The sequence below is a fragment of the Zeus faber genome (genome assembly GCF_960531495.2).
Source record: "Zeus faber genome assembly, chromosome: 11".
Taxonomy (NCBI): domain Eukaryota; kingdom Metazoa; phylum Chordata; class Actinopteri; order Zeiformes; family Zeidae; genus Zeus; species Zeus faber.
The window spans coordinates 23,605,008-23,621,036 of NC_137205.1; the positions used below are offsets into that span (position 1 = coordinate 23,605,008).

At 43.1% G+C, this 16,029-nt stretch overlaps 1 protein-coding gene across 1 annotated transcript; it reads left to right on the forward strand.

Annotated features, from left to right (window-relative positions):
- The first annotated feature begins 590 nt into the window (after positions 1-590).
- On the forward strand, positions 591-16,010 carry LOC307236430 (polycomb protein suz12-B-like). Its single transcript, XM_080008850.1, has 17 exons — positions 591-849; positions 1,891-1,937; positions 2,061-2,125; positions 5,075-5,143; positions 5,891-5,937; positions 6,042-6,127; positions 6,471-6,744; positions 6,996-7,089; positions 7,475-7,580; positions 9,073-9,265; positions 10,454-10,536; positions 10,758-10,901; positions 11,950-12,107; positions 12,712-12,907; positions 13,234-13,313; positions 13,583-14,216; positions 14,795-16,010. Exons 1-16 carry the CDS (start codon positions 693-695, stop codon positions 14,214-14,216), a joined length of 2,433 nt encoding a protein of 810 aa, XP_079864976.1. The 5' UTR covers positions 591-692; the 3' UTR covers positions 14,795-16,010.
- Positions 16,011-16,029: the final 19 nt, after the last annotated feature.

Here is a 16,029-nt window from a genome sequence, read left to right on the forward strand (position 1 = left end):
TGTGATCTCGAGCGACACCATTTGGGGGTCTGGCACCCCAGGTCGGAAACCCCTGCCAACGACTAAATATACAAACAACACTTTGTAGGGGGAAGCAGCGCATGGTAAAGTGTGAGGATTTACAAAATATAAATAAAACAGCTCCGAAGGTACCGCCAGAACTTTAGGTGAAGTGTTAAAAAAGTTGATCACGTAAATAGTGAACCCCCACCCTTCACATCCGCTGACTGACAGTGACGACTGAACTCGGCGAACGTCCAACCAATGACAACGCCCGTTTACCCAAACAAGCGCTCTGATTGGCTGAACGCGTTTGAAGGCGGGCTCATTCAAGCCTAACCGAAGAGGAACCTCCCGGAGCCAGTTACTCATCGGCAGGAGACGATGGCGACCCCGCTCTTTGTACGTTTCTGAAAGACAGAGATGCCAGACCCCGGCGTGCTTCACGGACACTCGCCAGACCTGAACCGAATCCGCGATGTTGTTTTTGGCTCTCGGCGTTCGGTCGGTGCTGAAAAACGCCGGCTAGCACGCAGTCGCTAGCTAGCTAAGGAAGTGTTAGCCGCGGTGGCTTCTGGGGGTTTCGCTCCTTTCGCGCATTTCCAGTCCGCTCAGCCTCTTCTGCTCAGATATTTATTTAAACTGCACGGAAAGTCGGCCGAGGGACCGCGAATAGCTCTCGGTTTGGGAAAATGGCTCCCCATAAACACGGGACCTCCAACGGGACACACGTTGGTCCGGGTCCAGTGGGTTCGGGTTCTGGGATGTACCAGGCGGCTTCAACCAACAAGAAGCCCGACATGGAGCTGATCCAAGCCGACCATGAGCTCTTCTTGCAGGCCTTCGAGAGTGAGTTGTCCGTAAAGTGGTGATCTGTGAGATTATCGTGCTAAACAAAACCAAAACCCTCATCTAATACTTTTTTAAAGAGGGCACAGCCATTCTATGTATTTGCGTTGTGCATGTGCTCCTCGCTGTCTGCTGCTTTGCGTTGTTGGTGGCGGGGTCCGCCTTTGGCATGCGCAAGAGGTGGAAGGCAGCAGTGGTCAATTGGATTAATTAGTTGCGGTCAGTAAACTATCGATATGGATGGACATTCGAATAACAGAAGTGCACCGGTGGATGGTGCAAAATATCACCACCGCCTCAAATGACAAAAATATATATCAAAACTCATTAGAAGATGAATATTTCGAGAAGAGATAATGATCGACCACCTTAGAGAGGAGACCATGACAAACCCGGAAAGTAGGAGGGGAAAAAAGATGCGGGATCTGTTGGAAATCTGAAAATGGGTGGATTATGGATCCAGACGGTATAGATTGCTACTTTAAGTTAAATAGATACCCAAGTATACCAAGATGTGTAATTTTCAGAATTCATAGACCTCTAAAGGCTTATTCAACTAAATGCGAGGTTGCACACACAATGTGCCTGATAAATATTTTGTCAATAACTTGAGACATGTATGAATATTGACAACTTCAATCATCTGGAAGATTTTAGTCACGTGCTACTCCCTCTTAAATATGGAACATAGTTTTATGTGAGGAATGATGAATGTATGTCAGTATAGATGAATGTCTTGATGCATAGCTCCCTTTGTTGTCAGAGACCAGAATGTATTTATCAAGTCCAGTTTATATGCAGTTAAACGTGTATATCCTTGAAAGAAAATCTTGAGCGTGCAACTGCAAAAGGATCCCGTAGGAAGCAAATATCTTTGAGGTCACATTCTTGTGCGTTTGATAGATTACAAAAGTCATGGTTAAATACACAGTCAATGTCACTGTCCTTTTAAAATGCAAACAAGTTCCAAAATTCACAGTGGCAGTTGCCATATAATAACTAGAAATACATTGATTATGCCCCCTGGGTGTCCCTCTGCAGAACCGACCCAAATCTACAGGTTTCTCCGCACCAGGAACCTAATAGCTGTGAGTGTTGTCCTTTCAAAAATAGAAACATGGAGACATGGCTTTCAAATACAAGAGGACCCACTGAACAGTGGGTCCTCTTTCTACTTTTACATGTTTTTATGCCTCTCCCCCCCCCCACAGCCTATCTTCTTGCACAGGACACTGACCTACATGTCCCACCGAAACTCAAGGAATAATGCAAAAAGGTAAAAAAGCTCAGTGGGACCACTGACTTTGATCACATCTGTTTTCTACCCTCTATCCAGTCCATTTGTTTTGTTTTGATTTATGTGTTGTGTTCATGTTGTTGAAGTAGATTGTGTTAGGATATCTCACCAACTCTTTAGCCTGGGATGGTCTTCTGTGCCTTGGGGAAAATTGGAGACTTCCTCATTGTTTCTGAAACAAACTAAAACGTAACAGGGGAAAAAAAAAATCTTCTGTTGATTTTAGATAAACTGTGTATGGGTTTTCGAGTGATTCAGGGCTACCCGCCAAGTCCTTTTCAATGACTGTAGTGGAACAATAAATTCCTCTTATGTATTTTTGGGGTTAAAAAAAACTAATTGCCTGATATCTAAGGTGGAGGATAACTGCCTGAGCCTGCCTTTTGGCAGGCTCTGCTGAATCCGTTAAGACTGGGATAGGAGGCGTCAGTTTTGCTGTTTTGCATACTGTGCCACAGAAATCTTTAGATAGGCCGTGTGTGTTGACTATGGTGTAATGCATTGGTGAGAAATTAACATGGGGCCCACACTGGTGGTGACAAGACGTCTGTATCCTGTTTAAACAATGACTATTCATTTGAAACTGAATTAGTTTGTGTGTGTCGGTGTGTGTGTAGATGGATAGATAGATGGATAGATACAACACACACCCCGATCAGCCATAACATTAAAACCATTGACAGGTGAAGTTAGTAACATAGGCATCCTTCAAGGGGTGGGATATATTCGGCAGCAAGTGAACAGTCAGTTCTTGTCAGTTCATGTTAATGTGTTTGAAGCAGAAAAAATGGGCAAGCGTAAGGATATTGTGGTGGCTAGACGCCTGGGTCAGAGCATCTCCAAAACAACCGGTGAACTGGCACATGGGCGCCCATAGACTCATTGGCGTGTGTGGGAGCGACGCTCTAGCCTATCATGTCCGATCCCACAGAAGAACTACTGTAGCACAAATTGCTGAAAAAGTTAATGCAGGTTATGATAGAAAGGTGTCAGAACACACAGTACATCACAGCTTGCTGCGTATGGGGCTTCGTAGCCATAGACCAGTCAGAGTGTCCATGCTGACCCATGTCCACCGCCGAGAGCGCCTACAATAGGCACGTGAGCGTCAGGACTGGACGATGGAGCAATAGAAGAAGGTGGCCTGATCTGATTAGTCACGTTTTCATCTACATAATGTAGATGGCCGTGGGTTAAGGTCTGATCCGATAGAGCATCTGTGGGATGTGCTGGAACGACAAGGCTGAGTCCATGCCTCCACAGGTCCCGGCTGTTTTGGCAGCACGATGGGGCGCGCGTGTGCGTGTGTGTGCGCGTGTGTGTGTGTGTGTGTGTGTGTGTGTGTGGATCAGCCACAACATTAAGAGCACTGACAGGTAGACTGCATAACATTTATCTTCTCATTCGATGGCACCTGTCAAGGGGTGGGATATATAAGGCAGCAAGTGAACAGTCAGTTCTTGAAGTTGATGTGTTGGAAGTCGGAATAATGGCCAAGCGTAAGAATATGATCTCCAAAACGGCAGGTCTTGTGGGGTGTTCCCAATATGCAGTGTTTAGTACCTACCAAAAGTGGTCCAAGGAAGGACAACAGGTGAACCTGCGACAGGCTCATGGGCACCCATGTGATATACACACACACACACACACCAATACAGAGGTCAAAAGTATTGCGTAATTGCCTGACCCCAAATAAGAACAAAAAAGACAATTGTTGATTGCAGCTATTTGTAGGGCAGTTAATCCTCATGAGCACATGTGGATGGGAATGTAGCTGGATAATATAGTATTTTATTTATGATTTATTTATATGAATAAGCCCTGAATTGTGCACTCATATAATATCCTTTGTTCAGGACACTTATTGAAAATGTTTGTGCTGTAATTTGATTCAATGTAATGTTATGTTTTGAAACAATGCTATCTTCTGAAGACATTAAGATGAAATTGAAATTTGCTGCTATTAAAAGTTGTTAAATAGCAGCATAGCAGCAACATTTTTTAAAACAAGTCCAATGACCATTCCAAACTATCGGTATAATAGTATGAAGTCCCATTTTTAGAGCTTTGACACCTAAATGTAATGTATAAGCAAAGCAGCTGAGATGTGTACAGGCATTTTATGACTGACCATCTTTAATCACTACTTTATATCTAGTATGCAGCAGTCAGTCCTCTCTGGGCCAGTACTCGGGAGTGGTTTATGTGTTTTATTTTATACTTATTAAAGCACTCTCTTCATCCCATATAACTTCTATATAGATCCAGTCAGGCTTTAAATGTGACATGTTGGTGTCAGTGGTGTATTACTTTTAGCCTGGTTCTTTATTCACTGTAGTGAGTGCATGTTTAAAGTGTTCGGCCCGCTCTGAGTACATGAGTTCCCCAACAGAGAAAGTACAAAGTCCACCTGTAGCAGGAACCGGCTTTGAAGTCAAGGTTTCAGAATTTGATTTAAACTATAACCGGCTCTATACAAACCAAAAAAGAGAGCATATTCCTTAACGTATAATAGGAACCAGGCAACCCATAAAGCACAGAGCTCATTAGGTCTGATCAGGGTCTCTAACGGTCTTGGTCTGGTATCTTGGTCTACATCTAGGGGGGGAGGGTTACACTGCAAAGCCAAATTGGATATTCAGCCAGCTGTGTTCAGTTTAGTTTGTCTTAACACGCACTCCCACAGCAGCACAACATAACAGCCAAGGTTAACATTATTTTCTAACAGCAGCGCAGAAATGCAACAACATCAGAGTCAGGATTGAGTGAACGGGCAGCTATCATATATTTGATTTATCCAATTGGGTCATCCCAAGAGATTAGTTGGCCTGAGGAAAACCCAACCAGTTAGGCCTCCATCTGTTACATCAACTTGATATTGCTCACTGTGGAACTGAATTTGACCTGGCGGTGTGTCTGTATCTCCAGGATGAGCTCCAATGTGGACAATCTGCTCTTCAAAGTAGAAAAGATGAGGGGAGAGCAGGAGACACCCAGGTGAGCGGCAACATCTCAATCTTACATTTTCTCTACCTGCTCCAGCGGTTCCCCTGGAAGTCTTCTGTTAGCGGGTGGGCATGCCGTGCTGTCGACAGGGGGTTCCGTCGTAAAAAGTATTTAGGACACTTTTTTGCCTGGCTCCCTTCCCGTGTCAAATTTATGTATATATTTATTTATTTATTTATTTATTTAGTTATTTATTTATTTATTTTTTGTTCTTCTTCAATAAGCCGAGATGATCATTACACATCACAGCTCGCAAGTAGGAGTGGGTGCTATTGCATGATATTTATATTACAGCCTGTTTTACTTTTGTTCTGTAACTGTCTATGACAGGGCATATGATTCGATATTTTCACATCATTTCAAACAGAACATGCTTAAGATCATCTTGCTTAAAAAAAACCTTCAAATTAAAGCTGAAAACAACAACACAGTTTACCTGTACTGTACCTTTCAGCGGGGTTGGGGAAATGGTGTTCACAAAGTATCGTTGGGCTTTAGTTATTAGCCATTCTTACTCTAAAGGAGTTGCATGAACATGTATTCTTCTCAAAGTACAGTATTTTTTTGGGGTGGTGGGGGGGGGGTTGTCATTGGCCTGGTGGTAGACTAAGCCAATGAATTTGTAATTACAGGGAAACACTGTCATCCTAATGTTCCCTGTAAAAGGACACATGAACTGAGTTGTGTGTCTCACTGGTGGAAAGCTGCTACAAGCCTGTATGCCTCTTGTTTCCACAGCTTGGCCTCTCTCCAGCTGACCTTCACTGGGTTCTTTCATAAAGATGGTAAGTTGTTGATTTATATGCCCCCTGCGATTTAGGTTTACTATTTAATGTCATACGTGACCTCACAGGTCAGACTCATTACCTGTTTTTTCCTTGTTTTTAAGGTCAGCCACCCCAAGACTGTGAGAACGAACAGAAATCAGTATCTCTGGAAGTACTTCTGGTTAAAGTCTGCCACAAGAAGAGGAAGGTAGGATACATGTGCATGGTTGTCTGCATGCATTTGTGTATCAAGCTACGTCATTGTAATATTGCAATATAGTTAAATGTTCTCTTAAAGGCTGCATTTCAGTAAAATAATGCACTTTCTGAACGTCATAGACCCTTTGAGCTCTTCTAACTAAGGTCTCTACCCCCTTGGTCATAATATCCACACTACCAATAATTGCTACCCAAATATTTATAGTGTGTAAATGTATAATAAAAGCACCAATAGTCATCACAAAAGTATCAAAAGATATTTTGATATTTGAGTATCAACAATTTCATACAGCCCTATAATGGTGCATTTCCATGTGACTGAACGCCTCCAGGACGTTAGCTGCCCGGTGAAGCAGGTTCCCACGGGGAAGAAGCAGGTTCCTCTGAACCCGGCCAGCAGCTCTGCGGGCGCTCAGGCCAAACCGGGCTCGCTGCCCTCGCTGCTGGTGCCCAGCACAGAGTTTGAGCCCAGCAGCTCCCACATGGTCAAGTCCTACTCGCTGCTCTTCAGGGTGTCCAGGCCCGGCAGGGGGTCGGGCTCCAGCCCCGCGCCCCCCCGCGCTCAGCTCAATGGACTGACTAACGGAGAGGTGCATCTAAATAGAGGTGGGGGAGCAGGGCGTCCTCAGTTCAACCATACTGTGTATGGAGTTGTTGTATCGTGATCAACTTGAGATGTTTGTTCAGCACTGTGTGTGTGTGTGTGTGTGTGTGTGTGTGTGTGTGTGTGTGTGTGTGTGTGTGTGTGTGTGTGTGTGTGTGTGTGTGTGTGTGTGTGTGTGTGTGTGTGTGTGTGTGTGTGTGTGTGCGCGTGCGCGCGCGCGCGTCTCTCTGTGTTTGCATTTCGGATGGTGCAGCCGAATTGGAGAACAGGAAGAGGTGGAGCTCTTCACTAAGAGAAGACGGAGAAACCACGTTTGTGGCTCAGATGACAGTCTTTGATAAGAACAGGTAAAATCCAGTTTCACTCAAATGGGATTTTAACATGAGAAGATGTTCACTTTGTTCAGTGTGTTTAACTGAGAGGGAGTGTAATAAAGCCGGGGCTATCAAAACATTTGTTGTAAATGTAAACATTGTCATAAACATTTGTCTTAGAAACTTGGAGACAACCATCTGGAAAGTGCAAATACGTACTGTATATATTAAAAATTATCCCCTTACTTTTGAATGTCAACAAAATTATTCAGTGATCTACTCAACTCTGACATTGGTAGTATATGTAAAGTGGTGTTTTTAGTGTTAAGAAAAGCCCTCTCACAGAGGTGTAGAGAGAGAGAAGTATACCTGAGGCTGTAGACTCGTGGTGACCGTGTGGGTGTGGTCTTGGGTGAAGGCGCCTGCAGCTGCTGGATGGAGAGTATGAAGTGTCCATGCAGCAGATGGAGGAGTGTCCAGTCAGCAGGAAGAGAGCCACTTGGGAGACCATCCTGGATGGAAAGGTCTGAACCACCTCAACCTAGTTAAACCTGCAGATATCACACTGACATTTTCGCCATGTTCGCTTTGAGACCAAATTGATCGCTAGGCAGAGCGAAAAGTGGAAACCATGCAATGAAAATGTCTTCTAGCAGGGTGCGGTCGAAGTTCATTCGGTCCCATCTTACGGAGCTTGATATCCCGATGTGTGTCAGGCATTATTTCCTGTACTTTCAAGATTTCCTGATAAAGTATATTGAGCACTGGATTGAGATGAGCAAAGGTCAGTCGACAAGAAGAGTCTTAGTCGACCAAGTTTTTCATTGTCGGTTGGTAGCAGGAAAAAGAAAAACCTCCATTCGGGAAATGCGCCTTGTCAAAATGAATCTTAAAACCTTTATGCTGGACCAGTGTATGAAACGCTAGAGGGCTTTTGATTTGAAACAAATTTGAACGAAAATAAATGTTCAGTCTCCTTGCTGGTTTTTCCTGACACATTTAGAAGAGTAATTACAGCTTTTAATGAACGGCTTTTGCCGGTAATTAACAGGCGGCTTGCTTCATGCATGCGCACCCCGCAGCGCTTGTGAATTAAATGTATATTTTAAAGGCTATTTATAAGTTATATTGTGTTGGTGTAACTGATAAATGAACAAAATGTTCAGTCTCCTTGCTGGTTGTTCCGACATATTCAGGATTATTGGCGCACGGATCTCCGTGCGCCACATCTTCATGCAATTGATTTCTATGTCATTTAAATATGTACATTAATAAAATAATAATAAGGCCTTATATGTTTAACCAATGTAATGTTTAGCTGAACCAGCAGTGCTTCATGCGTGCAGCGCTTGTAAATTTAATTCATCTTTTAAAGGCTGGCTATTCGGTTCTGTAATGTAGCACAGTGTTAACAATGTTAGTTATAACATTCTTTCTCAGCCCTCAAACCATTCTCTGATGGCCCAAAAATATTTATTAAAATGATTTAATTAATATCATAAACGTGCAAAGATTAGTCGACTAATGGCTTGAACTGGCGACTAATAGTCGACTAGGAAAATCTTAAGCCGGGAGCATCCCTAATAGATGCATGTCTGTACTGCCTCCCCAGGGGGGAGAGGCAAAGACAGCGCAATGAGGGCACATTTTGCGCACCCGTCTCCATTTCCGACGGTACCGATGATGAAAAAGAAATCTCAATTTGATTCTTTTCCCAAATCGTTCAGCCCTCATACTGAGCTGTCACGACTATTACATAAAAGCCTGATCATAATTGTTTGCACTGACTGTGACCATTATGTAAAATTGGCAGATTTCACAATTATATTTACATTCAAATTTAGGGGAAGAAAACGTTGAAATAATTACAATGTGAATAAGTGCATTTCCATAATTTGAGTAGAGGCAAATTAACTGTCAACCCAATATTATGTTTCAACGTTCAATTCTGCAAATGGCACTTATTCAAAAGGTAGATGTGTATTATCAACCCCCCCCCCCCCACAAACTCTGTAGCTCCTGCCCCCCTTTGAGAGTTTCTCCCAGGGTCCCACGCTACAGTTCACCCTGCGTTGGACGGCAGACTCCTCGGACCGCTCCACCGCCACTGTGGCCAAACCACTCGCCACCCGAAACTCTGACACCAGCTCCCCCGCTGCTGCAAACCAGAGCTCCAGATCCAGCCTGGCCCGGACCGCTCACACTCCAGGTGACCCTGCTGCTTGTGATGCTGCATTTAAAGTGTGTTGATCAGGGATGCGATGACATGTTGCTCATGTTCTTGACCTGTAAATCTGCTCCGATACTAGCGTAGTGTAGGCATGATGTCAAATATTTTTCATAATTTCGTGAAAAGTGTCATTTAGTCCTTAAATATAATAGGGAATCGCCTTTTTGTTAAAAAACAACTTGCACCAAGATTTCATTGTGTATATATTCACCCTAAATAATATGTATTCATCAAGTTTCATTCAAATTCGTATAATTAGTTGAAAATGTGTGTGTGTGTGTGTGTGTGTGTGTGTGTGTGTGTGTGTGTGTGTGTGTGTGTGTGTGTGTGTGTGTGTGTGTGTGTGTGTGTGTGTGTGTGTGTGTGTGTGTGTGTGTGTGTGTGTGTGTGTGTATATATATATATATATATATATATATATATATATATATATATATATATAAAAATTTTGAACTGATGTATGAATTATGGATGTTAATAATTAACCTTTAACCGACAATAAGAATTTTGAGTGACAAATACTATCAGTTAAAACAGTTAAAGTATATTATTTAAAAAAATGTATAAAAAAAAAAAAAAAAAAGGTTTGTTGCATGGTAAAATAAAAATGCATACAATCTATTTATTAAATACAAATCATGGGGGGTGACACGTCCTCGCTGCAAATAGGGAGCACGGAGGAACCAATTCCTCCAAATAAAACAGCAAAGTACCCACTGTTTTCAGTTGTTTTAAAAACGGCTCCAATCACGCAACGGCTCCACGGCTCTCTGATGGGAGCACAACACGGAGAGCCGTGTTCATGTGTAAAAATATATTTACGTTTCCACTTATTTCTAATTTGAATTTGTGAAGTCCAATTAAAATAACATGATTGTTTTTTTTTTTGGTATCCTAATGTTTTAATCTTGTCTAATAACGGTTAATGATCGGTTAACGAGGGTCGGCTATCGGTCAGGAAAAAAACAAAAACGAAATGACCATCCCTATTATGAATTTGAAGTACTTCGGCAAAAACTCTCATGTCAGTGGCTGCTTCTAGGAAACGTGTCCCATTGAAAGTGACGTAATTGGAATGGATCACAATATTCACAGTCTGTCCTGATCATGATGATGTCATCTTATCTGTGTGTGTGTGTGTTGCTGTTTCCGTTCTCACTGCTCCAGCTTTGAAAGAACCAATCAGCTCCCACGTACAGAACAGACACATTTTGGTGGAGCCGCGGCAGAAACTACGGATCTTTTATCAGGTGAGTCCCTGACTGACTGAAAAGTGTTATATCAACATGGGTGTTTAATTTACTTTAATTTTACAATTGACATAATCTAATTAATCTGTCTTTCTACCCTGACCTTTCTATCTTCATCTTGCTATACTGTAATTATATACAAAGAAACTGCGTACCATAATCACATTCCATTAACATGACCATTTTAATTGTAATAATAACCGTAATTCCTGTTCCTGTAGTTTCAGTACAACAACAACAGCCGCCAGCAGACGGAGGCTAGAGATGACCTGCACTGTCCCTGGTGTACGCTGAACTGCAGGAAGCTCTACAGCCTGCTCAAGCACCTCAAGCTCTCCCACTCCAGATTCCTCTTCAACTACGTGGTGAGGAACACAAGCATGTGACTTGTAAGGCTACATGCCGATCACAATCAGATTATGTGGATTCATGTATTTTATGTAGATGGTTAGAAGACTATTAATTCCCAAGCAGGAAACTGGATTGGTCGCCTGCGCATATAAAGCCCCTTTCCCACTTGCACTGAAAGGCGTAAATCAAATGGCAATGTTCCTTGTTGGCGTAATGTGGGGAAAAATAGCTGGCGCCGATGTTCCGTAAAAGTCGTCTGTAAATTTCCGCACTCTCGACTGAGATTAATTTCGGGCTGACAATGGAAGAGTGTGAATGGAAGCAGTAACATTACTGGGACAAGAACGGAAAGTAGGGGTGGAGCCAAATCCAAATAACGGCAAAGCACAAATAGTGGGTTTTTACGAATATGTATTTTGTACAACATCGCAGGTGTGCCGAGGCCCTCGTGAATATATCTTGTCCAGACAATCCGCTACCTCGATGCCCACTTACTCTTAAAAATAAAAAGAAAGAAAAAGGACACCTTGGGGTCCATGGGGCATCAAGGGCAGGTGCTGGGGCACCCTGCGGTTATCCCAATAATTTACCAGGAACTATGTGTGAAAGACTCATAACGGTACTTGGAGGAGCAGTGCATCTTAAGAGGACTCCACTGTTCAGGAACCAGCCTTGACATTAACATATCCAAAACAATACAACACCAGCATTTACACAAATTGCTGCAAAAATACTGTAATATATATTTACTGTAATGAACTGAAATAACATAATAATAACTGAAATATACAATGACAAAAATACAAGATAGAAAAAAATATAAGATGCAAGGACTAAAATACCAATATTGACGTAACAAATGTGGTTTTCAGCCTTTTTTTGGCAGTCATTATGTGCTAACCACCCCAAACTAAGCTTCTGAGCCTGTACCCTTCATTAAATAAATTGACCATATCAGCAGTTAGTGTTGGTCAATACTTACTAGGACTTGGAAACAGATATCAGAATTCCAAGTGTCCTCACCAATACCTCCTGTTTTGGAATACCACACCCCTCCTCCAGCCCCACCCTAAAGGAGCGAAGATCGAGGTGTCCATAAACGAGTCCTACGACGGCTCGTATGTCGGGAACCCGCAGGACGTCCACAACCAGCCAGGCTTCGCCTTCAGCAGGAACGGGCCGGTGAAGAGAACCACTGTTACCCACATCCTGGTCTGCAGGTCGGACATGCCCCAAAACTGCTTCTGTGAACCTGGACAATTTGGAGAGATTTTGTGCTATAAGTCATCAAAATAAGACCTGCTTGTGTTACACTTTTTAGCCATATAGTTATGTCTATTACTGGAGACATTGGTTGCACTTTTTGTTTAGCTTAATAATCTGAGGAATGAAAATATGCAGTTGATGCTTTTATTATATATTATTAGCAGTATTATTGTTGTTATTAATAATAATATCAATTTTGTAATTTTTATTATTATTATTATTATTATTATTATACTAACTGCAAACTTCCTTTAGTGCCAAGTCTTTATATATGCTACATTCCTGTTGATAAGTGGCAGCATGTTACTGTGAGATCCTTTGTATTTGCTCATTCTGTGCTAGTGTACTGAAAAGTACTTTATTTATATATATATATATATATATATATATATATATATATATATATATATATATATATATATATATATATTTCTCATTTAGATTAAAAAAAAATACTTCCCACTTTATTTTAGCCTTGAGAATTTTTCCTTTTTTTTATCATTTCACTGCACCTTACTCTTATGCTGTATGCGACCAGTAAATAAAATCTCCGTCCAGGCCGAAGAGGTCCAGCCCCAGCCTGTCAGAATTCCTGCAGTGTGAGGACGCGGAGCAGCAACACAGGACCTCCATCAGCGGACACCACCGTCTCTACTTCCACAGTGACGCCTGCCTGCCGCTCCGCCCCCAGGAGATGGAGGTGGACAGCGAGGACGAGAGAGATCCCGACTGGCTGCAAGAGAAGACTGCCATGGTGCGTTAGCGGGCCTGTCTAAAGAAATGAAACATTTAAATATAAGAGAATCAATGCACATATTGAGTCAGTAACAACATTTTATTTTAACCCTATAATTCGTATCATGGGGTCAAAAAATAAAAACCCTGAAAATAAGTTATTTTATTTTTAATTAATTAAACTTTGTGTAGGGTATTATGTGCAAAGTATTTTAAGCAGTACCTTTTGACCCTACATGCATTCTGGGCTTAATAGAATCCGAAAAACCCAGCCACTTCCTATCCGTAGTTTCTAGAAGGTTTTTGGTGAACTCACTGCCACCGCTCTGTTGTCGCTCGCTGCAGCAAATCGAGGAGTTTATGGATGTCAATGAAGGCGAGAAGGAGATCATGAAGCTCTGGAACCTTCACGTCATGAAGCACGGGTGTGTACGGGGCTCCCTGACACCCCCCCACCACCACCACACACACACACACACACACACACACACACACACACACACACCTACATAGCAGTCACCACCACAAAGTGTGCTACAGCCTCAAATAGAAGTTGTGTATACTGCATCCATTTGGGGGGGGGGGGGGAGTTATTTACAAAGTTTGTTGAAAAGACTGGATACTCTTGTTCTGCATAGGTGGACTACAGACAGGTGAAGGAGGTCAAAAATGATAATAAAAGCGCTCTCTCCAGTTTCATCGCAGATAACCAGATGAACCAGGCGTGTCTGCTGTTTGTCGATCAGTTTGGCGCTTACGTGGTTGAGCGCAAGCTCTGCCGCAACCTGCTGCTGCATCTGGTGAGCATGCACGACTTCAACCTGCTGAGCACGGCCACCATCGACCAGGCCGCCGCCCGCCTACGCTCCCTCCAGCAGGGGGCGGCGCCGCCGCTGCAGGCCCAGGGGCGCCGAGAGCACGAGGAGGGGGCGGCAGCGGCGGAGGAGGAGGAGGAGGAAGACTGGGAGACGGCGGTGGAGTCCCAGCCAGAACCAGAACCCGAACCCGAACCCGACCTGGCAGGGCTCCCGCCCTGCCAGTACGACGTGAAGGTGGAAGCGCCTGAGAGCGGAACACGAACAGAGGAGGAGGAAGAGGAGAAGGAGGAAGAGAAGGAGGAAGAGGAGAAGGAGGAAGAGGAGAAGGAAGAGGAGAAGGAGGAAGAGGAGAAGGAGGAAGAGGAGAAGGAGGAAGAGGAGATGCAGCAGCAGCAGCAGCAGCAGCAGCAGCAGCAGCAGCAGCTGGTGGTGGTGGTGGAAGGTAGAGGTGTGACGGAGACAGACGTACCAATGACTGAGCTCCCAGTTCCACCCGATCACAGTTCTTAGGTGACGATCACACTGTGTTGCGTTTATTTTGCTTTTTTTTTTTTCGGGAGTTTGTTTTGGCTCCTGCTGTTTTTATCCTCTCCTGTCTACAGCGAGTGCAACATCCGAATAGTTTTAGCAGATTGTAGATTTTGAAGATTCCAATCATGTTTCCATCCACATTTGAGGGGGGTTGTAAACCAGTGGTAGAATTTGTTCCGAAACGTGTACGTGGGATGTATTAAGAACCGGCAAAGTAAAAATTAAATACCTAATTCTTAAACCAAAGATGCGGACCTTATGGATTGGAATTGCCTTATTTTGTAAATCAGTCTTTGAATTTAAAGAAAATAATATAAGGATATGACATAACAAACAACTTGATCAAAGATTTTGTGCTTAATATTCAAATGATGATGGACATCGTTTTGAGGCTACAAGTGTTAAAATTCAGTAAATCCAACCTGTATGACTCACAGGTAAACAAACACAACAGTATTCATTCAGGAGACCGTGTGGCGGTTACAGTGTTTAAAACCAAATTGTTGTACTTTCCAAGTTACATTTTTTATTTTTTTTTTTTTTTTTCTTCCCTTAAGAGGCCGACGTCCTGAAGATCCGGCTTCTGATTGGCCCATGTGGCGCAGACGGAAGCGTCTCCATGACCGACGCACTTTCCGTCTGCCAGATGGACGCCTCCGGAGACGGTGCTAGATGGATGGATTTGTGTGTGAGAACATGTCTTATGTAAACACACACACACACACACACACACACTATTTCAGGGTAAATTTCAGGACTCTGCGGCGTACTCGATCTATGATGTGGAGAAGGTGTGTTCTGGCTGAACTCTTTGATCGCAGCCTATATTGGATTATATTGCAGATATATATTGTCTTTTTTTCTGCTGCGTTGTTTCCAAAATCCGATGATTGGTCTTCCAATGGCCGACAATCACACACTCCTCATATGCCTTTTTTTTTTTTTTTTTCTTTCTCTCTGCCATCAACTTCTCGGTCCTGTCTCCTCTCGTTAGAAACCAGAACGAGGCTTCTCCACAAACTACTCGGATCGGGCCCCTTGTGACCTTAGTGCTGCGTCACTTTTTTTTTTTTTTATTGCGACTGCTCTGTCAACCTTTCTTCTTCTGTGCCTCCTTTTTGTTTTGCAACTCTTTTGTACATAATACGTAGCGTTTAACAAGCTGGACCCCTGTCAGCTGTTGGTGTGTATGCTGTGTATAATCGTCTTTTTTTTCTTTTGTTAGAAGACCAAAGGAGAGGATTTTGCCGAATATTCTTTCGGTCCTCGTTTTGTGTTGAAAAGTCAAGTCAAAACGCGAACGGAGGGCTTTTCCAGCCCAGCAGGGCGACACTTTTTAAAAGGTCCACTCTTTATGAGGCGCGTTTGCCCATGAAGCTTTTTACCTCGGTTAAAAGGCCAGAAACGTCACCAAAATGAGACTGGTTGCTGCGTTGTTGCCCTCCACAATAATCACCAGAAGGTTCCGAGCAAGCACTTATTACAAAGCTCCACCGGCGATCTGTTTCGGGCGGAGCGGCCGAGTCTGTCGTCACGATCTGAGGAATGAGCTGTTTTCCCGTGGAGAAGATCCTTCGTGCCCCATTGAAACTTTAGGGTTTTAGGGTCGTCGCCACCCCACCCCACCCCTTGATTCACTCAAGACCAGCTGCATTTTGCACAAGATGGTTGGCACAGTGTTGAGAAGACTTGTGACTATGTTTAATCAGCTCCAAGTTGGAACTTTGTATCAATTGCAAGAGTCAAGAGAATTGTTTTCTATTTTAAAGAATAAATTTGTACTATTCTTTAC

Bases quoted from the DNA above. Each gene is read 5' to 3' on its own strand.
- LOC307236430 (XM_080008850.1), top strand. From the start codon at position 693: ATGGCTCCCCATAAACACGGGACCTCCAACGGGACACACGTTGGTCCG. The intron at 10,902-11,949 runs GTGAGGAACACA...CCCCTCCTCCAG, and splicing joins GATTCCTCTTCAACTACGTG to CCCCACCCTAAAGGAGCGAA. The intron at 13,314-13,582 runs GTGTGTACGGGG...CGCTCTCTCCAG, and splicing joins CTTCACGTCATGAAGCACGG to TTTCATCGCAGATAACCAGA.